Source organism: Scomber scombrus, chromosome 1 (genome assembly GCF_963691925.1).
Source record: "Scomber scombrus chromosome 1, fScoSco1.1, whole genome shotgun sequence".
Classification (NCBI taxonomy): domain Eukaryota; kingdom Metazoa; phylum Chordata; class Actinopteri; order Scombriformes; family Scombridae; genus Scomber; species Scomber scombrus.
Genome location: NC_084970.1, coordinates 4,209,308 through 4,225,497, shown reverse-complemented (window position 1 = coordinate 4,225,497; position 16,190 = coordinate 4,209,308). Strand labels below are relative to the sequence as shown.

Genomic DNA, 16,190 nt, shown 5'->3' with positions numbered 1-16,190 from the left:
TGTGGGACTGGTCTAATGTGTACTGGATGGAGAAATATCAGTGACATTGCCCTTTTTTCAGTTTTTACAAATAGAATAAAGGTTTCACAAATCTGAAGCATTGTCTCTGGAGTCTCCTTGGTAATCTAGTGATTGAGACCATAAACTCATCAAGTTTTTTTTTTGTTTATAGATGCCATTACAATCGGACCTTTTTTTGTAAGCAGTGGAGTCGCCCCCTGCTGGCCGCTAGAAAAGAATGTAGTTTTAAGGCACTTGTACATCACACATCTTTTTTATAGCAAGATAAGAACTCCCTAAAATGACAGAAGCCATCTATGGGAAACATTTATTTGACGTGAATTTTGATATTTTAGTTTGGCTCGTGTCCCATCCGCTAACATGGAAGGTGCAGGACTTATGACGTATATCGCAGCCAGCCACCAAGGAACATTGTCAACCATCATCTGCATATAGTGATGAACATATGCAAATGTTACCTAAACAGGATACCAAGTTATACGGGGCCAGATATATTTACAATAATACAGATTTATCAGGTGAATGCATCATCATAGTTTTTTAAATTCCATTAAAATAATTTAGATACGTTTTAATGGGCTGGATATGTTATTTAAAAGTAACAGTTAGCGATGACCAGATTCATCAACTGTACAACAACTGTAAAATACAATGCTCCTCTTTTGTTCAGCCATCACTGCATTAATGTGTGCGATTTGTGCCTGTACTCGAGGTGCACATGCAGCATATGTTTGTTGTTTGAGTACACAAATTTGACATGACACTCCCTTGGGGCTTCAGGCATACACCTGCCAATGGATGAATTGATCAGATAAACAGTTCTTGAGATACATGAAAGACATACAGACAGAGATTCTTTCCTTTAGTTTAGTAGATAGGTATGTGGCAAACTCAGATAAAACATTTTGCTAAATACAGACAGTTTTGTTAAGTACTTACTTGTCAATTAAAAAAACCTCTCATATTTTGAAACTAAATTTTGGCAGTTATGGTATTACCATCTTGAGGTTCTGAACTGTAACTAAACTTGTGGAGGTATTTGTGGTCATGGATCTATAACAACACATTCAAAGAGCTGATGAGGCCTTTTACCAAAACGTAGGCTACTTTGAATTAAGAGTGCTACTACTACTACTACTAATAATAATAAAAATAATAATAATGATAATAATAATAATAAGTTACACTATTATTACAATACACATTATTGTTCAGATTAAATAAGGACTGCAAAAATTATTGTTATTATTATAAACCAATGTATTTTATGATTTGGGGATTATATCAAGGCCTATGACTTATGCAATAAATATATGAAGTGATAATGTAAACAAAATCAGTCTCACTGGCATATGTGTTAACATAACATATAGGATACAAGTGCTAAAGTAGAGTAATTTAGCCCTCACATAATTTTCATAATCTGACTCATAATTAGTCTGTACACCAATTCACATTCATAAATTCCCCCCCAGTCATTTAGAAATGTTTGATTAATCCTTCTGTGAAAAAAATACATCACAGTCACCATTTTATGGTCCAGGTGAACATTTGATAGAATACAGTGAATACAACAACATGGTTTAATTCTGATTTTTGAATTGTTTTCATAAACACAGGTAAAACTTGTACATTTACATTCATAAAAATGAGTATCAGCTGTACAAACATTTAAAAAATGATGCATTTTATTTCAATTTTTGTATACTGTGGGTCACATTAGGAAAAGTCCAGCTAAAATAAATGTTTTACAGTGTTTTTATAGCTCTCAAATGTAAAAATGGGTCAAATTTGACCCTGAACAGTATGTAAGGATTAAGGGGGCCCCTGTCTAAAAAAAACCCACCACCTCACAGTGGCCCCCTGGTGGTTAGAAGGCCCATTGCAGTCACTTATAATGCCAATAGTCAAAAACAGCCCTGCTTCGAGCATAATAAACTCAATTACATTTTCAACAATACAGTGAAGAACTCTCTAATGAAACTTAAACCTTTGTCTCTCTCTGGCCATCAAACCTTTTATGAAGTTTTTGTACTGAAATGTCTTCTTGTAATGCACTCCTTCTGGACCTTTGATGCAATTTAAATGTTTTAAGTGGACCTGTAATAGAGAGAACTCTTGGCTTACAGCCTACATTTAGGAAGGATAATGAAGCGTTAATTGATTTATTTTCTCTCAACACCCACATATTCTGTTAGTGTGCGCTGCACTCTAGTTCAGAGTGTGTTTTACTGTTATATGTGTTCAACTCTGTTTCAGATACACTTCCTGACATGAGAAGCCAATCAGTTTGTTTGACGCACAGGTCTGTATGACGCATTTTGAGATTTGGGACCTGTGTGTGTCTCTCTGATCCTGTGCGATCTCCTGTTACCCAAAACATCCTTCTTTGCTTACATCTGCAAATACATTATGTGTATCTTTGGAGAAGCGTAATTTCCAGCTTTTGGTGAAGCCTTCTTTTCAGCCTTAGCAGTGATTTACTACTGCATCAATCATGCATGTTAATTATTTCAAAATGATCCATGCTGGAAGGGCATGGCATAATACAATAAAGCAACAAAAATGAACATGTGGTTGCACAATGAGCTTTCACAGAGACCATACAGCATTACGACGCATTTGAAAAAACCTCTCAATGCTGCACAAAGGCCTGGGATCTCTAATTGTATAAACAGAGAGCAGATGGATCACACTCTTAAGATTGGTTTTCATTAAGCTTCTCAAAAGAACAGAGCTGCGTCAAGGTCAGATTTACCTCTTAGAAAATCCTGGCGGCAGACAACTTGTTACTTATGAACCTGCATCAGTGATTTTCTTCTCAAAGGGTTGCTGAAGGTCAGATCCGGTTGTAAATGTATTTACATATGCCAGAACTCATATGGAGCCTCCTAGAAACAGGCTACTGTTTCTTACAAATTAAAAGAGCCAAATAGAGACTTCCTGTCTCTTGATATAATTACAGTTACTCGTCATAGCAGGTGCATGGACAAATTTAGCACATGGGTAGAAATACTGTATGTATTCAACAAAGTATGTGTATAGGACCATACACCTATATCAGTTGAGATGTACAGGTGTGTGGTCGGTCTGTGTTCAAAAGAAGAAATATAAATTAGTGTTTTATATATGTCTAGACATTGTTATTCATGATTTTTAGCCTTGTGTGCCTCATTTGCTGGCAATGAAGGGTGTCTGTTTGTCAATCAGGTAGTCATCCCACTTTGGTCCAGACTGAAATATCTAGATAGACTACCACCTACATTTGTACAGACATTGTTGTCAGAGAATTTCTGACTGACATTGATCATCCTCTGACCTTTCACCTGTCATCCCCAGCAGAATACAATTTTTACTTGTCCAGTGAAATATATAAACATCCACCAGAAAGAATGGCTCAAATTTTGGTAGACATGTAATTCGACAATGAGTGGACCATAGACTGTAAATAAAGATGGACAACGTAACAGCACCCCAGAAGGGAAGCCAGAATATCTCAATTGCTCCACTGTGGTTGTTTGCAATAAAGATGTTAAATCCCCCCTCCCCCACAATCCTCCGCTTCTGTTCACTCATTAGTGAACAGAATATGAGCCAAACTACACATTCAAAGTACATGTCTTTTTTTTTTTTTAATTTGCATTTTACAAAATTGTGTTACAGACATACCTAATAAAAGAACGATAACATACATAGACGAAACAAAAGAAAAAGCAAAAATCTATACTAGTTCATCAGATATATCAGTTCAATGGTTTAATTAAATGTCAATTTATATATCCATAACCAAGGTGACATCAATCATTCTGTTATGTATCTAACCCATTTTCCCATCTTTCTTTAAATATATGAACTTGATTTCTGTTGTTTTTTTTCCATTTCATATATTTCTTTTACAAGATCCTTCCATTTAGAATTGAATAAAGTATCATCAGTTAACCAGTTCTTTGTAATTTGTTTAATCATAGCTATTCTTATCACTAAACACAAATGAGTATCTTTTCTATTAATTTCTTCAGGTACTTTCCCAAGAAGACGTACTAGTGGGTTTGCATTTAAAGAGAAGACCAATATGAGACCAATAGATATTTCCCAGAATCCACAAATAGTCTTACATTTCCAAAGTACATGACTGTGGTCTGCACTCTGCTCCCCACATTTTCTCCAGCATCTTGAAGCTAGATTTCATTTTTTTTTTTTTTTGCCTTGAATTTTAGGTGTTTTTAAATACCAGATTATCATCTTCCATGCATATTTTTTCTAATAATTTGAGTTAGTTGTCTCATGTATATTTTTACAAATTTGTTCCCTATCATCTGAGTATATATTAGATGACACTTCTTTTTCCCATTTGCTTCTGGAGCTAACATAAGTTTGGTCATCTTGTTGATTTAGTTGCATTATTTTAACCACCTTAGTCAGAAATTTTGTATCAAGCCCGCTGTTATGTATTTTAAGCATATATCTTACCAGTGGATTCATATCTTGAATGGACCTCAAGATTAGCGCTTCAGACAGATAATTTCTCACTTGGAATAATCTAAACAGGTGTGAGTTGGGTAGACCATATTGTGTCTTTAACTGTTAAAAAGAACATTTGTCCAAATTTACATAAACCTTTAGAAGCCCACAATTTGAAAGTCTGATCAGTTTTGTTAGGAGGGAAGTCTTTTAATAGAATTAGATCTTCCTTTAGTTTCTGATTCCGATAGACTGCCCTCCAAACCCTAAGTGTAGCAACCCATCTATTATCCAATTTCTCAACATATTTATATATGTATTTTAAGTTTGGATACTTCTGCTTGAAACAGCTGATGCATCAAAAACACAGATATAGACAGAGACAGAATGATCTTCATACAGTGTATGGACATGATTGGTGGAGGGCCTGCAGATCCTTCCTCAGTCCTGAATCAAGCTTCACTCTCTTTATGTGTTGCAGCGGTGGTCTCTAATTAACTTTTAGTACTAAATCTTAAAATGTCACATGGTCCAAGGTTTGGGGCCTGTTGATGGACAGAGGTATACAAGATGTTTCTCAATCACATTTCAACTGCATAGTTTAAATACTTTTACATGACATATTTCAGGTTCACAGAGTAGTAATTGTTGAGGCGTAAAGCAGTAGGACATAATGTTATAAAATGTCTTTTAATAAAGCTGTTGCATGGGTATTTAGTATTGGTCAGTTACATATAGGTTATCAATATCAAGTGTCACACCAAAGTCATAACATTTAAACGTATTATTTTTTCCATGCTGATGTTTTACTCATTGATTTGAACTGAAAGTAAGGTGCCATTAAGTTCAGGAAAGTATGTGGTGACATCAATTTTCATCACTGGGGTTCAGTAAATGAATTAATTTGTAGCTTCAGTATAAATATGGACAACATAAGGAGTATTATGAATCATCAAAGTGTCCTGCAAAATAATAAAAGAAAGTTGGCTTTTGCAAACAACCTCTTGTAGTGAAAGACAACAGCAACTATTAATTTATACTATCGGTATAAATCAGTTGAGCAGTTTATAAAGCTCACAAATGACTTGGTGTTAATAGATAGTTTCTTGGCCTGATCAAAGTGATCACATTATTTCCATGATTTAAAAGGTCACTGCAATTTTCAAGGAATCTGTAAATGAAGGAAGGGGGAGGAAGGGTCATTACATCACTATGCACATAAATGCACATTAGTGCTACGCTTGAAAGCTCTCAGTGCAGTTAGTGTAGTGAAGAATGGGCAGACCACTCCTTCATCTCTCCCCTTTCTGTTTCACAGGTTATCATTCTGGATGATGCTATGACTGCTATTTTTAAGTGTTGTTATTTAGATAATGTTTCATGGGTTTTCAAGGCATATTTCTTTTGATTTGTATGTAAATTCAATAACTTATTTCTATGCAAGTTGTGTTAATGTTAAACTAGATGTATGCATATGTGATTGAGGTTACATTTTTTCATGTGGAGACCAGGTGGACGATAGAGCACCAGACAAATGGCATGGTGTTGTTTTATCATGGCATAGATTGTTTTGTTCATAATTATGATGCATTTTTTTCTGATGATCAAGTTTGCGGCATAACATTTTTCTAAAAGTGTCTGATAGCCATGAAATATATGCCTTTGTTGTTTCATAGCAGATTGTCAGTTAATAGCATACTAATGCAGAGTTAATAAACTGGAGCTTTGTAAACGTTTCATTTGAATACGAGATATTCACACACCATTAACCCTGTCAGTTATCATAAAGCAGCTTGCCAATTGAAATAAATGGAAGAGAGAAGGAATGAAGAATACAGATATTGTTTACAATATTTATCCATTCATTTTTTTATTTTCCATTTTGAGCATTTTAATTTGACTTGCCATGACCCCTATAAAGTATGCCTATAATCATGTTTGGATACTATTTGGAGACCAAATAAATGATATATTGGTGGAAATATTAGTCACTGTGTTCTTTTATTTGGTAGAGGCATTTCTTCATCAAAGGTTAGATAACACAGATATGCATACATACGTACATAGATTTGTTGGGTTTCATTGTGCTTCTCCTTGCATCTCCTTAAGTCTGGCACAGAGCAGAGCATTAGAACATTAGTATGATGTAATGACCCTTCTTTAATAGTTTCCTTGGAAGTTTCGAGCAAATGTTGCACATATGTTCCATCTCATTTTTCTGACTGACGTTCTGACTGACTCACTTGTTCTGTCACACCTGGAGTACTGCCTAGTCATTTTGTTGAATACTGCTAACAAGCAACTAAAAGAAACTTCAGGGAGTGCAGAATGGAGCAGCTGGGTCAGTTCTTCACTGTTCTTTTCATGCTAATATGTGTGAAATGCGGTGGCTAAACCAAACTCATGTCTCCTGTTATTCAACCACACTTTGATTGTGAAAAGTTAGCAATGTTCTGGTCATGTTTGATGTAGAGTTTCTGTTGCCTGGAAAATGTAATTTGAATTTAAGTTTGTATTGTCTAACCTTTTAGAGTTATTCTCCCTTTTTTTTTTATTGGCTTGTTTGGCTTTTTTGTTGTATTGTTGCTCATGTTGGACCCCAGAAAGACTAGCAAGAACCTTAGAGCAAGAATCTTGCATCATCTCAGAAGACACAGTCAGCGTTAAGGGGACAAAAAGAAAAGTGAGAGGTACCTAAAAATTGAGAGGTACCAAGGAAACCACAAAGGTTATCTGAACTCAAGCACAGCGAGGAGGGAACTAAAAGTGTCACCCAATCCTCACTGGAAGCCAGCCCAGAAAGCAGCAGGACAACAGAACATCCAGGTGATATGTCAAGGATATTGGGACACTCAGGAAGAAAAAAAATGTAGTCTGACCTACACCTATGGCTTGAGAAGGTAAACCTAAATGGACACCAGAGATGAATTTGAGGCTAAATACCAGCAGCTTAACTTGCTCACTGAAGGAAATCAGTCCATGTTGGTTACCTGAGAACTTCCCTATGGTAATAGAACATGTTCCCAATGAGAATGTGATCTGAAAACATCAGAATAGTTAGACACACTCTGTGTCATTTCTGTCACGATGAAGGTCTGGACCAGCAGGATCCAGGAAGTTAGCAGCAATTTCTCTACTGAATTGGTATGGTGTGGACACTGGTGCTGGAATGTCCGATCCCCTTTGTTGACCTTTATAAACACATTGAGTTCAAAAGTAGCTCTCCTCATAAGAAGGAGGCTCAGCACATTCCAAAGCAGCAAAACACATCTTCCACCAGGACATGAAGGTGGAAAACATCTTAATATACACCTGCTCTGATGTCCCACGTGTTCTGCTGTTTGAGCTAAGCTGCTTTGTAAAGAAGAAATCATCTTAACCTATCTTTCATGGTATCTCAGCACAAATCCCACTGGAATGGTAGGAATGCTGGACCCACAGTCCAACCACAGTGTGGCACCTGGGAGTTGTCCTGTATAACATGCTGCCCAGAATCACATGCTTTGAACAACACAACAAACTCCAAATCAACGCTGAGTTGAATTGCCAAGACTAGTTGCTTGTGTGTCTGGCTAATTTACAAATCTAGCTGGCTTAATGTGGACAGGGTGTGAGGCTTTTTACCAGGAGCTGGTTTCTACCAACCAGGGGATGAAGTTTGAGTTGCTCCAGAGTGGGATTCTGCTGACATACTTTAATCTTTTTCTCTCTGCTCTGGCCCTCTGTCCAAACTAAGACCTTCAGGGTGTCATCTGTCCTCCACACATACGTATTTACAGAAGCTAGCTGAAACTGTTGATGCATGTCGTTGTCGAAAATAGCATTTAAGAACTAGCTTAATGAAGACGTAGTAGAATTAGTGTGGCCTAACAAATCACGTCATATCCTCTGTTGAGTGCACCACAAGAGTATACTGCAAGGAGTACTTTCAAACAAGCACATGCTTTCTCCCTTAAATATTTGGAATCAACTATTTTATTTAAAATAAATAGAAAGTGTGTTAATCCAATAAACACATGTCTGTTAACTTTGAATTAAATAATCTTGAAATCCAAAATAATCCAGTCTAAGAATTGTGTATGAAAGCAGCCACAAACCCAGAGAATGTGTCGGAGGGCTATCCGGGGTGAAGGATATTTGGGTTTCCTTGAACAGTCTGATTGATCTCTCAGCCTGCCAGCTTGGTTCATAGAGAGTGGAGTAAACAGACACCAATCTGAAATTACACCACACATCACAGAATCTGGGGCTGACAAAAGATTTATGTGTATTGTTATGTAACACTTTCTAATAAATCACCTTTGGAAAAATGTAATGTTTCAACTAAGTTGCCCGGTTATTATGCCACACTTTTTTTTTCTTTTCACAACTATTTCTGTCACTATTCAAACAAAAGCAACACTCTGAATGGCTTCCAGTAAGTCTCACTAATTATGCAGAGTAGTGTATCACCCTACTGGTCACGCCCGCGAGTTCTGGCCATAGACTTTACATTGTGATGATGTGATGAATTTTTAAATAGCTTTTGTGTGTGTTACAAATACAAATAAAAAATTCATAACAGAAATTCCACATAATTGACATTGTCTGCTGTTCAAGATGTCTTGTCAACAGTGTCTTTTATAATGGTGGTCTTTGAGGTGCTTTTTGGGCCATAGGGGGATTTCTTTGCAGCAATACCGCGAGTGACCATTGGGAAAAATCGGCCGATGGCTGAGCGGCGGCACCCTATACAGCTCTTATAATATATCCATGCGAATAGTTACTAAGCCAGCTAGCTCATAAAACTAATGTGACTAACTAGTGCCAGTATGTTGCAGGCTAGCCAGCATATTAGCTGTCAGCTAGTCAGCTACAGTAGCACTCATGTATGAATTTCACTAAGCCACTGGTATGATTTATGTATGCATAAATAAATTTGTTTCTATTAACATAGTAATAATAAAACATAGTTGAGAACTTCAAGGCTACTTATGACCGAATCATAGCGCCTTTCTTTGGTTTGCATGTCAGGCCACGTGACATCTCAGCCCTGATGTTAATCGTGACCCTATTTCTAATCTCCCTCCTGCTGAAAGAAATGGCAGCTCCCTCTCTCCATATGCCCTCCCCTCCACCAAGGCTTCATAAATACCCCAGCATTTTGCTCTGTGTGACAGTACAGCAGGCAACTCATCCTGTAGCTGACAGTCTGCTGCTATTGCGACAGGCCGTTTTCCTTTCCAGGAAACTCACTGTCATCTAGTTTACTGAGCAAAAGTTATATATCATATTTCTACTAATCTAGAGACAGGCATGTATGCAAAAAAGGCTGATGAACAGGGGCCACGCAGCAGAGGAAGGTCTTTTGACTCTGTTCATGAGGAGAAGCAGCTCAACAACGAAGTAAGTGGCAATAATGATGCTTGTGTTCCGTCTTTCTTTAATGAGCTGACAAAAACTTTTCATTCTGATTGGAATGAACTTATTAAAACACTGATGTCTGTTTTTTCTGTATTGATTTATTTGAATGAAACTTGTAACAAAGCCAATCAAGATATAGACCACTGTAATTTAAACCACAAAAATGACATGGAAGTGTTTACCAATTTCAAACAGACTGATTTTTCTAAAAATATTTTATAGAAAGCCAATGGGCAGCTTGGTTGTTTTCATATTAATTTCCAAAGTACTGATGATCTACAGTAGTTGCTTGCAGGTTTAATTGGTCTAGTTTACAGTTCTTGCTTCAAGGTGTTAGGAGGATACATGTCTACCTGGGACTGCTGATTAATCCGTTGTTGTGCAGAAGGATTAAAAGGAGACTATCATGAAAGCTGCCTTTAGTCTGAATGAGATTGCCATTGCAAGTCCAGCATTACTTAAAAAAAACAATCACATTAAAACTTCTATGACAAGAAAAAACATTTCTATATCTCCTTAAAACAAGTAAAGTTTTGTCATAACAGTCTGTGCTTTAACTGTGGAAAACACATGGCAAGCGTTTACATAGGCTTTCAGAACTCTCTCTGATAGAGACACATGTGGATAACCCTATCTAACCCTAACCTTAACCCTGGCTAAGTTGTTTACTAAGAGAATTTGATTATGTGTTAGCCCTAAAAGCTGCAGCAACAAAGCTGTTTTTATGATACAGATACAGTCTAATATTTGAAACACCTTTGTCATTCTAACAATGATTTATTCTCATTATAACAAGAAAATTACTTGTTTTAGTGTGAATAAGCATCCCCTTATAACAAGTTGTTTTTCTTATTATTATGAGAAGAATAAACTTAAAAAGTAAACTGTCATAATGACAAGAAAATATTTTCATTGTTATGTACTACTTTTCAGGGTAGTTTTATCCTTAGACAAATCTGAGCATTTATGTTTTGTCATGGTGGCAGCATTAAACTGTCGTAGGTTTTGCTCTCCACCAAATCCTGAAAAAAAAGCGTGTCTGTATTTCAGGTCGTAGGAAAATCAGTTATGCACACAGTGTGAATAATTGTTTTCTTCTTTTACCATAGATGAATAAGGTTACACTCAGTAAAATCGATGCAAAACAGGACAAAAGGGGTGTCTGCAATGGGAGGCCCAGCAGCACTCTGAAAAATGGTGCAACTATCATATTCTCACTAAAAAATGAAATTGGTGGTCTTGTCACAGCACTTAAGCTTTTCCAGGTGAGTGTTTTAAAAGCAATCAGTAGGATGCTCTCTCGTATTTAAATGTAGAGTCAAATTACTGAATCATTTTTGTCGAAATTATCTTCACTGGATGTTGAGTTTGATCATGTTTGGAAGCTTTTTCACATATATCATTTATCTTGTATTTTATGTATGTGCAGGAAAAGCATGTCAACCTTGTTCATATTGAGTCTCGCAAATCCAGACGAAGGAATTCAGACTTTGAGATCTTTGTGGATTGTGACTCTGACCATGAGCAGCTCAAGGAGCTTTCTCAGCTTCTAAAGAAGCATACTGATGTCATTGAGATTATGAAAGCTGAGGAATCCGCTCTACCTGATAAAGGTAGGCTGCACTTTACATTAAACTAATTAACAATATGAGAAATTCTCCATGCAAGTTTAAAAACATACAGCTGAAAATACCATATAACTTATAACCTAGGCCTGTCAAATGCCAGCTGTAAAAGTGTATTTGTTTCAAGTGTAATTCACGATTTAACTCTAAACCAAGTGAGAAATTTACTGATTTGAAATAGTCAACTGTAACTATAAATGTATTTCAGATCTGGCTGATGTGCCCTGGTTCCCTAAGAAGATTTCTGATTTGGATCTGTGTGTGAATCGGGTTTTGATGTATGGCTCTGACTTGGATGCAGATCATCCGGTATGTTGGACAGAGATACTTAAATCTTGCACACATTTTAAAATATCTTGTCTAACGTGTGTAAGGCAACAAAAATAGTTTTTCTATTTTCTTCTTCTCATGTGTGAGTGTACTGTTTTTGCAGGGATTTAAGGACAACATATATCGGAAAAGAAGAAAATATTTTGCTGATTTGGCTATGAGCTACAAACAGTAAGTTCCATTGTCTTATTTAGCTGATATTTATTTCAACATTTAATAAAAAGCTCCTTGAGATTTGTCATTTTGTTATCAAGCATCATCTGCACAAAACTAACAAAGCGTAAAATGATTTGACACACCAAATGACATAATGTCACTGCTTTCAAAATTATATGATCTTAATGTAACTAACTGCTTTTTAAACATGTAAACATATCACAGATGTCATCTGATATATGTCAGTGTACTATAGCTGTGAGACTATTCCTTTTTCCTCTTCCAAGTAAAGCAATGTATTAAACAATGTGGTATTATGAGGCTGACATTTATTATACTTATGATAAAAAATCAATGTGATGCCCAAAAGTTTCTAGTATACTCATTTAGCAAATTACTTATTTAATATAAGGTTACATATATATAAATATAAGATATTTAAAAATATTTTTTGACCAAGAGAAAATTCTCGTAGTAAAGTTTTTAATTTTCAGAAATGGCTATGTACATAACAGTCTCATCTGCATACAACTGATTTAAATAATCTCTCCACAGTCAATAACTTTGCATAAAATTTAAAAATAGAGGAAAGTAAAATAGGAATTATTTTGGTACACCATTCTTAATAACAATCTGAGTGACTGCGATGAAAAGAAACCAGCATAACACTTGAGATACACAAATATAGTGTCACCATGTAACACAGTAACTATTCATGTGTTACATTGCTACATTGTTTTTCCATATTTCTATGAATCTTAAAGTTATATTTTGCTGGAGTCAACAAGCTTACCGGCTGTCTCTGTTTGTCAGTGGCGATCCGATTCCTCGTATAGACTTCACAGCAGAAGAGGTTCGTACTTGGGGCGTGGTGTTCAGGGAACTCAACAAGCTGTACCCCAGCCATGCCTGCAAGGAATATCTGAAGAATCTCCCTCTGCTGTCCAAATACTGTAACTACAGCGAGGACAATATCCCTCAGCTGGAAGACATCTCACGCTTCCTCAAGGGTAAGCATTTACAATGACTATGACCCACCTTTGCCAAATTAGAGCATCACGGTAAATAACAGCAGCAGTTTATCTAATGATAGAACTAAGTCTTTTGACAGACCTGGACCACTGCTGAATTGTTATATCATTCCTAACCTGCAGTAATTTGTTCTAAGTAGGAGAACATTGATGAATGATAATATCACTTTATATGGAACAAACAGACAGTATGTGTGTATACGGCTGTGTTTGAATAGAGCGCTCAGGCTTCATCATCAGGCCAGTGGCAGGTTACCTCTCCCCCAGAGACTTTCTAGCAGGCCTGGCGTTCAGAGTCTTCCACTGCACTCAGTATGTCCGCCATGGCTCCGAACCTCTATACACACCTGAACCGTGAGTACATACACATACACCAATGCATTCACTTGTTATGACTTCCAAAGTACCAACAAAAGTTGGTATGTTTCATGTGTGTGTTTGATGCAGAGACACATGCCACGAGCTGCTGGGTCATGTTCCCCTGCTTGCTGAGCCCAGCTTCGCTCAGTTCTCTCAAGAGATTGGGTTAGCATCACTGGGGGCTTCAGATGATGCTGTAAAGAAACTGGCCACAGTGAGAAAGCACACACACACACACACACACATGCATGCACACACACACACACACACACACACACACACACACACACACACACACACACACACACACTAGGGCTAATCACAGTTAACACTACTTATGATTTCTATCTTTAGTTGCTAAAACAAAAAGAAATACTAAAAACTAAAACTTTAAAATACTAATACACTTAATACTAAAACATGTTTTTTCGTCCAATTTTTGTGGTGCCGCCATGAATGGTAGGAAATAATATTTAAAACCTGTTGTATTCCAGTGTTATTTCTTCACAGTGGAGTTTGGTCTATGTAAGCAAGATGGCAGGCTGAGGGCCTATGGAGCAGGACTCCTTTCCTCCATCAGTGAACTCACGGTAACGTATTTACATGTTGACCTGACTCTGTTGCACACCTCCCTGAAGGTTTCCATTGCTGTTTGTCTGTTTGATTGTTCTTTATCGAGGCCCCTAAAATAGGAGAAGTACATGAAGTTTGATGAACAGTCAGCCCATAGTCCAAGTAACAAGTGATACTTTTTTTGTGCAGATCCAGAGCCAGTAGCATAACCATTGTGTGTAAATACCACAATCAGCAAAACACATCTTCACATTTGGATCATAACTTATTGATCAAGAAACATTGAATTTTCACAATTTTAGTTACCTTGGTCACACAAACCGATCACAATCACATTCATATTAAATCACCCATCTATGTTAAGTAGAAATTTAAGAAGGGCATTCTCCCAGTATGTTAATGTGTCTGTATGATGTGACCAAAATGTAAATCTGACCATAGTATTCTCTTTCCTCCATTAGCATGCTTTGTCTGGCAAGGCTCATATCCTTCCATTTGACCCCATGGTGACCTGTAATCAGGAATGCATGATAACTACATTCCAAGAAGCTTACTTTGTTTCAGAGAGTTTTGAGGAAGCCAAGAACCAGATGAGGTCAGTAGATGTCTACTCTGCAAATGCACAATGTCCCTTTGTAGCTAAAATCCATTCTGTAATTATTTTTATATCATTTCTATTGCAATGAGCTGACAATTTTGCCAATAGTCATTATATACACGAGTTGTATGAGATGAGTAATACCACTTGTGTTTTTGTATCAACTACTGAGCTAAAGCCAGTAGCTTAAAGTAAACACCAGAGGCAGGAGAAGACAGCTATGCTGGATTTCTTAAAAACTGACAAATTGTCAATTTACAATATTGTTTGTAAGGTTTAAACAGATTTAGTTAGCTTTAATGGTTCTGGTACCCGTATTTTTGTAAAGGAAAGCCATACTACCTGTCCTTGCTTCTAGTCTTTACGCTAAGCTAGGTTTATCACTTCCTGACTCTAGCTCATTACTTAACACATAAATGTGAGTGGTGTCAATCTTTTCATCTAACTCTCAAAAACAATGTTAATAAGCATATTTCCCAAAATGTCAAACTACTTATTGTACAGCTGTACCTACTGCTTTGCAATACAAGTTGACATTGCCGTCTGTACAGGGAGTTTGCCAAGACCATCCGTCGCCCATTCACAATATGCTACAACCCCTACACCCAGAGTGTGGACGTCCTGAAGGACACCAGCAGCATTAACAGCATGGTGAAGGACATCCGGCATGAGCTGGACATTGTAGAGGACGCTCTTAACCGACTCAACAAGCACACGAGAGTCTGAGGCGAGCCTGTGGTTGGCTGAAGGAGAATCAGGGTGGGAGTGCATCTGATTCTTTGGGGTTCAGGAAGGGTTTTAGGAGAATTGCAGAGCTGCATGTAGTTGGTATATTAGGGTCAGAAGAGGTTAGCTGGAGTTTGAAGAGTTTTGATTGGGTTTATTGGGTTGGATGGACTGGAAATATGTGAGGTGGAATGGGGTTTGGTCAGAATGGGGGAATGATAGAAAAGTTTGGGCAAACTAGCATACTGACCTGCATTAAAATGGTAGTTAGGCTAACCTGTTGTGATTTGATGAATCTTGAATAGAGTACTTTACATAGTGCCTCCATTATGGGACTACCAATGTCAGTGTTGTTCACCTCTTATTGTGAATGCTAATTAACCCTGCATTAAGTGAATTGTACAGTGGAAACCTTTGTGACTTGTTTCACTGGTGACCAAATTAATAAGTGGAAAGCTGTATTAGTTTGGCTTTTAATGCAGCAGAGAAGGGAGACACAACTAATACAATCGTGTCCTCCATGTTGGACTCTTGGGGCATTTCCAAACATTCATGAGGTGTTACTTTGTTGCTAGTGCAGGTTGGACCTCAATATATGCTGTCATCCTAATCCCACTATACAAAGCCCACTGGCCTACAGTAGCCATTTAGCTCAAATTTACAGAGAATGCATTGTAGTTGGGTTATATTCCAACCACAAACTAACTTCTCCAGAATTTGTTCATAACCAGCCTGACACCCCTTCCTGAGTATGATTGTTGTGTTCAGATCTGCCCATACAAATAGAAATAGACACCCACAATAATGAATAATGACAAATTAACAAAGACTTCCTGAGTTGTGTTCAGTATCCTATTGACATTTTTGTAGGGTTGTGCACAAGTACCAGACAAAAATTGCAAGCTG

General features: G+C 37.1%; 1 protein-coding gene across 1 annotated transcript; it reads left to right on the top strand.

The window, feature by feature from the left end:
• The first annotated feature begins 9,777 nt into the window (after positions 1 to 9,777).
• LOC134000566 (tryptophan 5-hydroxylase 1-like) lies at positions 9,778 to 15,284 on the top strand. The gene is made up of 11 exons (XM_062439978.1): positions 9,778 to 9,867; positions 10,995 to 11,150; positions 11,315 to 11,498; positions 11,719 to 11,819; positions 11,944 to 12,011; positions 12,810 to 13,006; positions 13,246 to 13,381; positions 13,475 to 13,601; positions 13,882 to 13,977; positions 14,422 to 14,555; positions 15,110 to 15,284. Exons 1-11 carry the CDS (start codon positions 9,778 to 9,780, stop codon positions 15,282 to 15,284), a joined length of 1,464 nt encoding a protein of 487 aa, XP_062295962.1.
• The last annotated feature ends 906 nt before the right edge of the window (positions 15,285 to 16,190 follow it).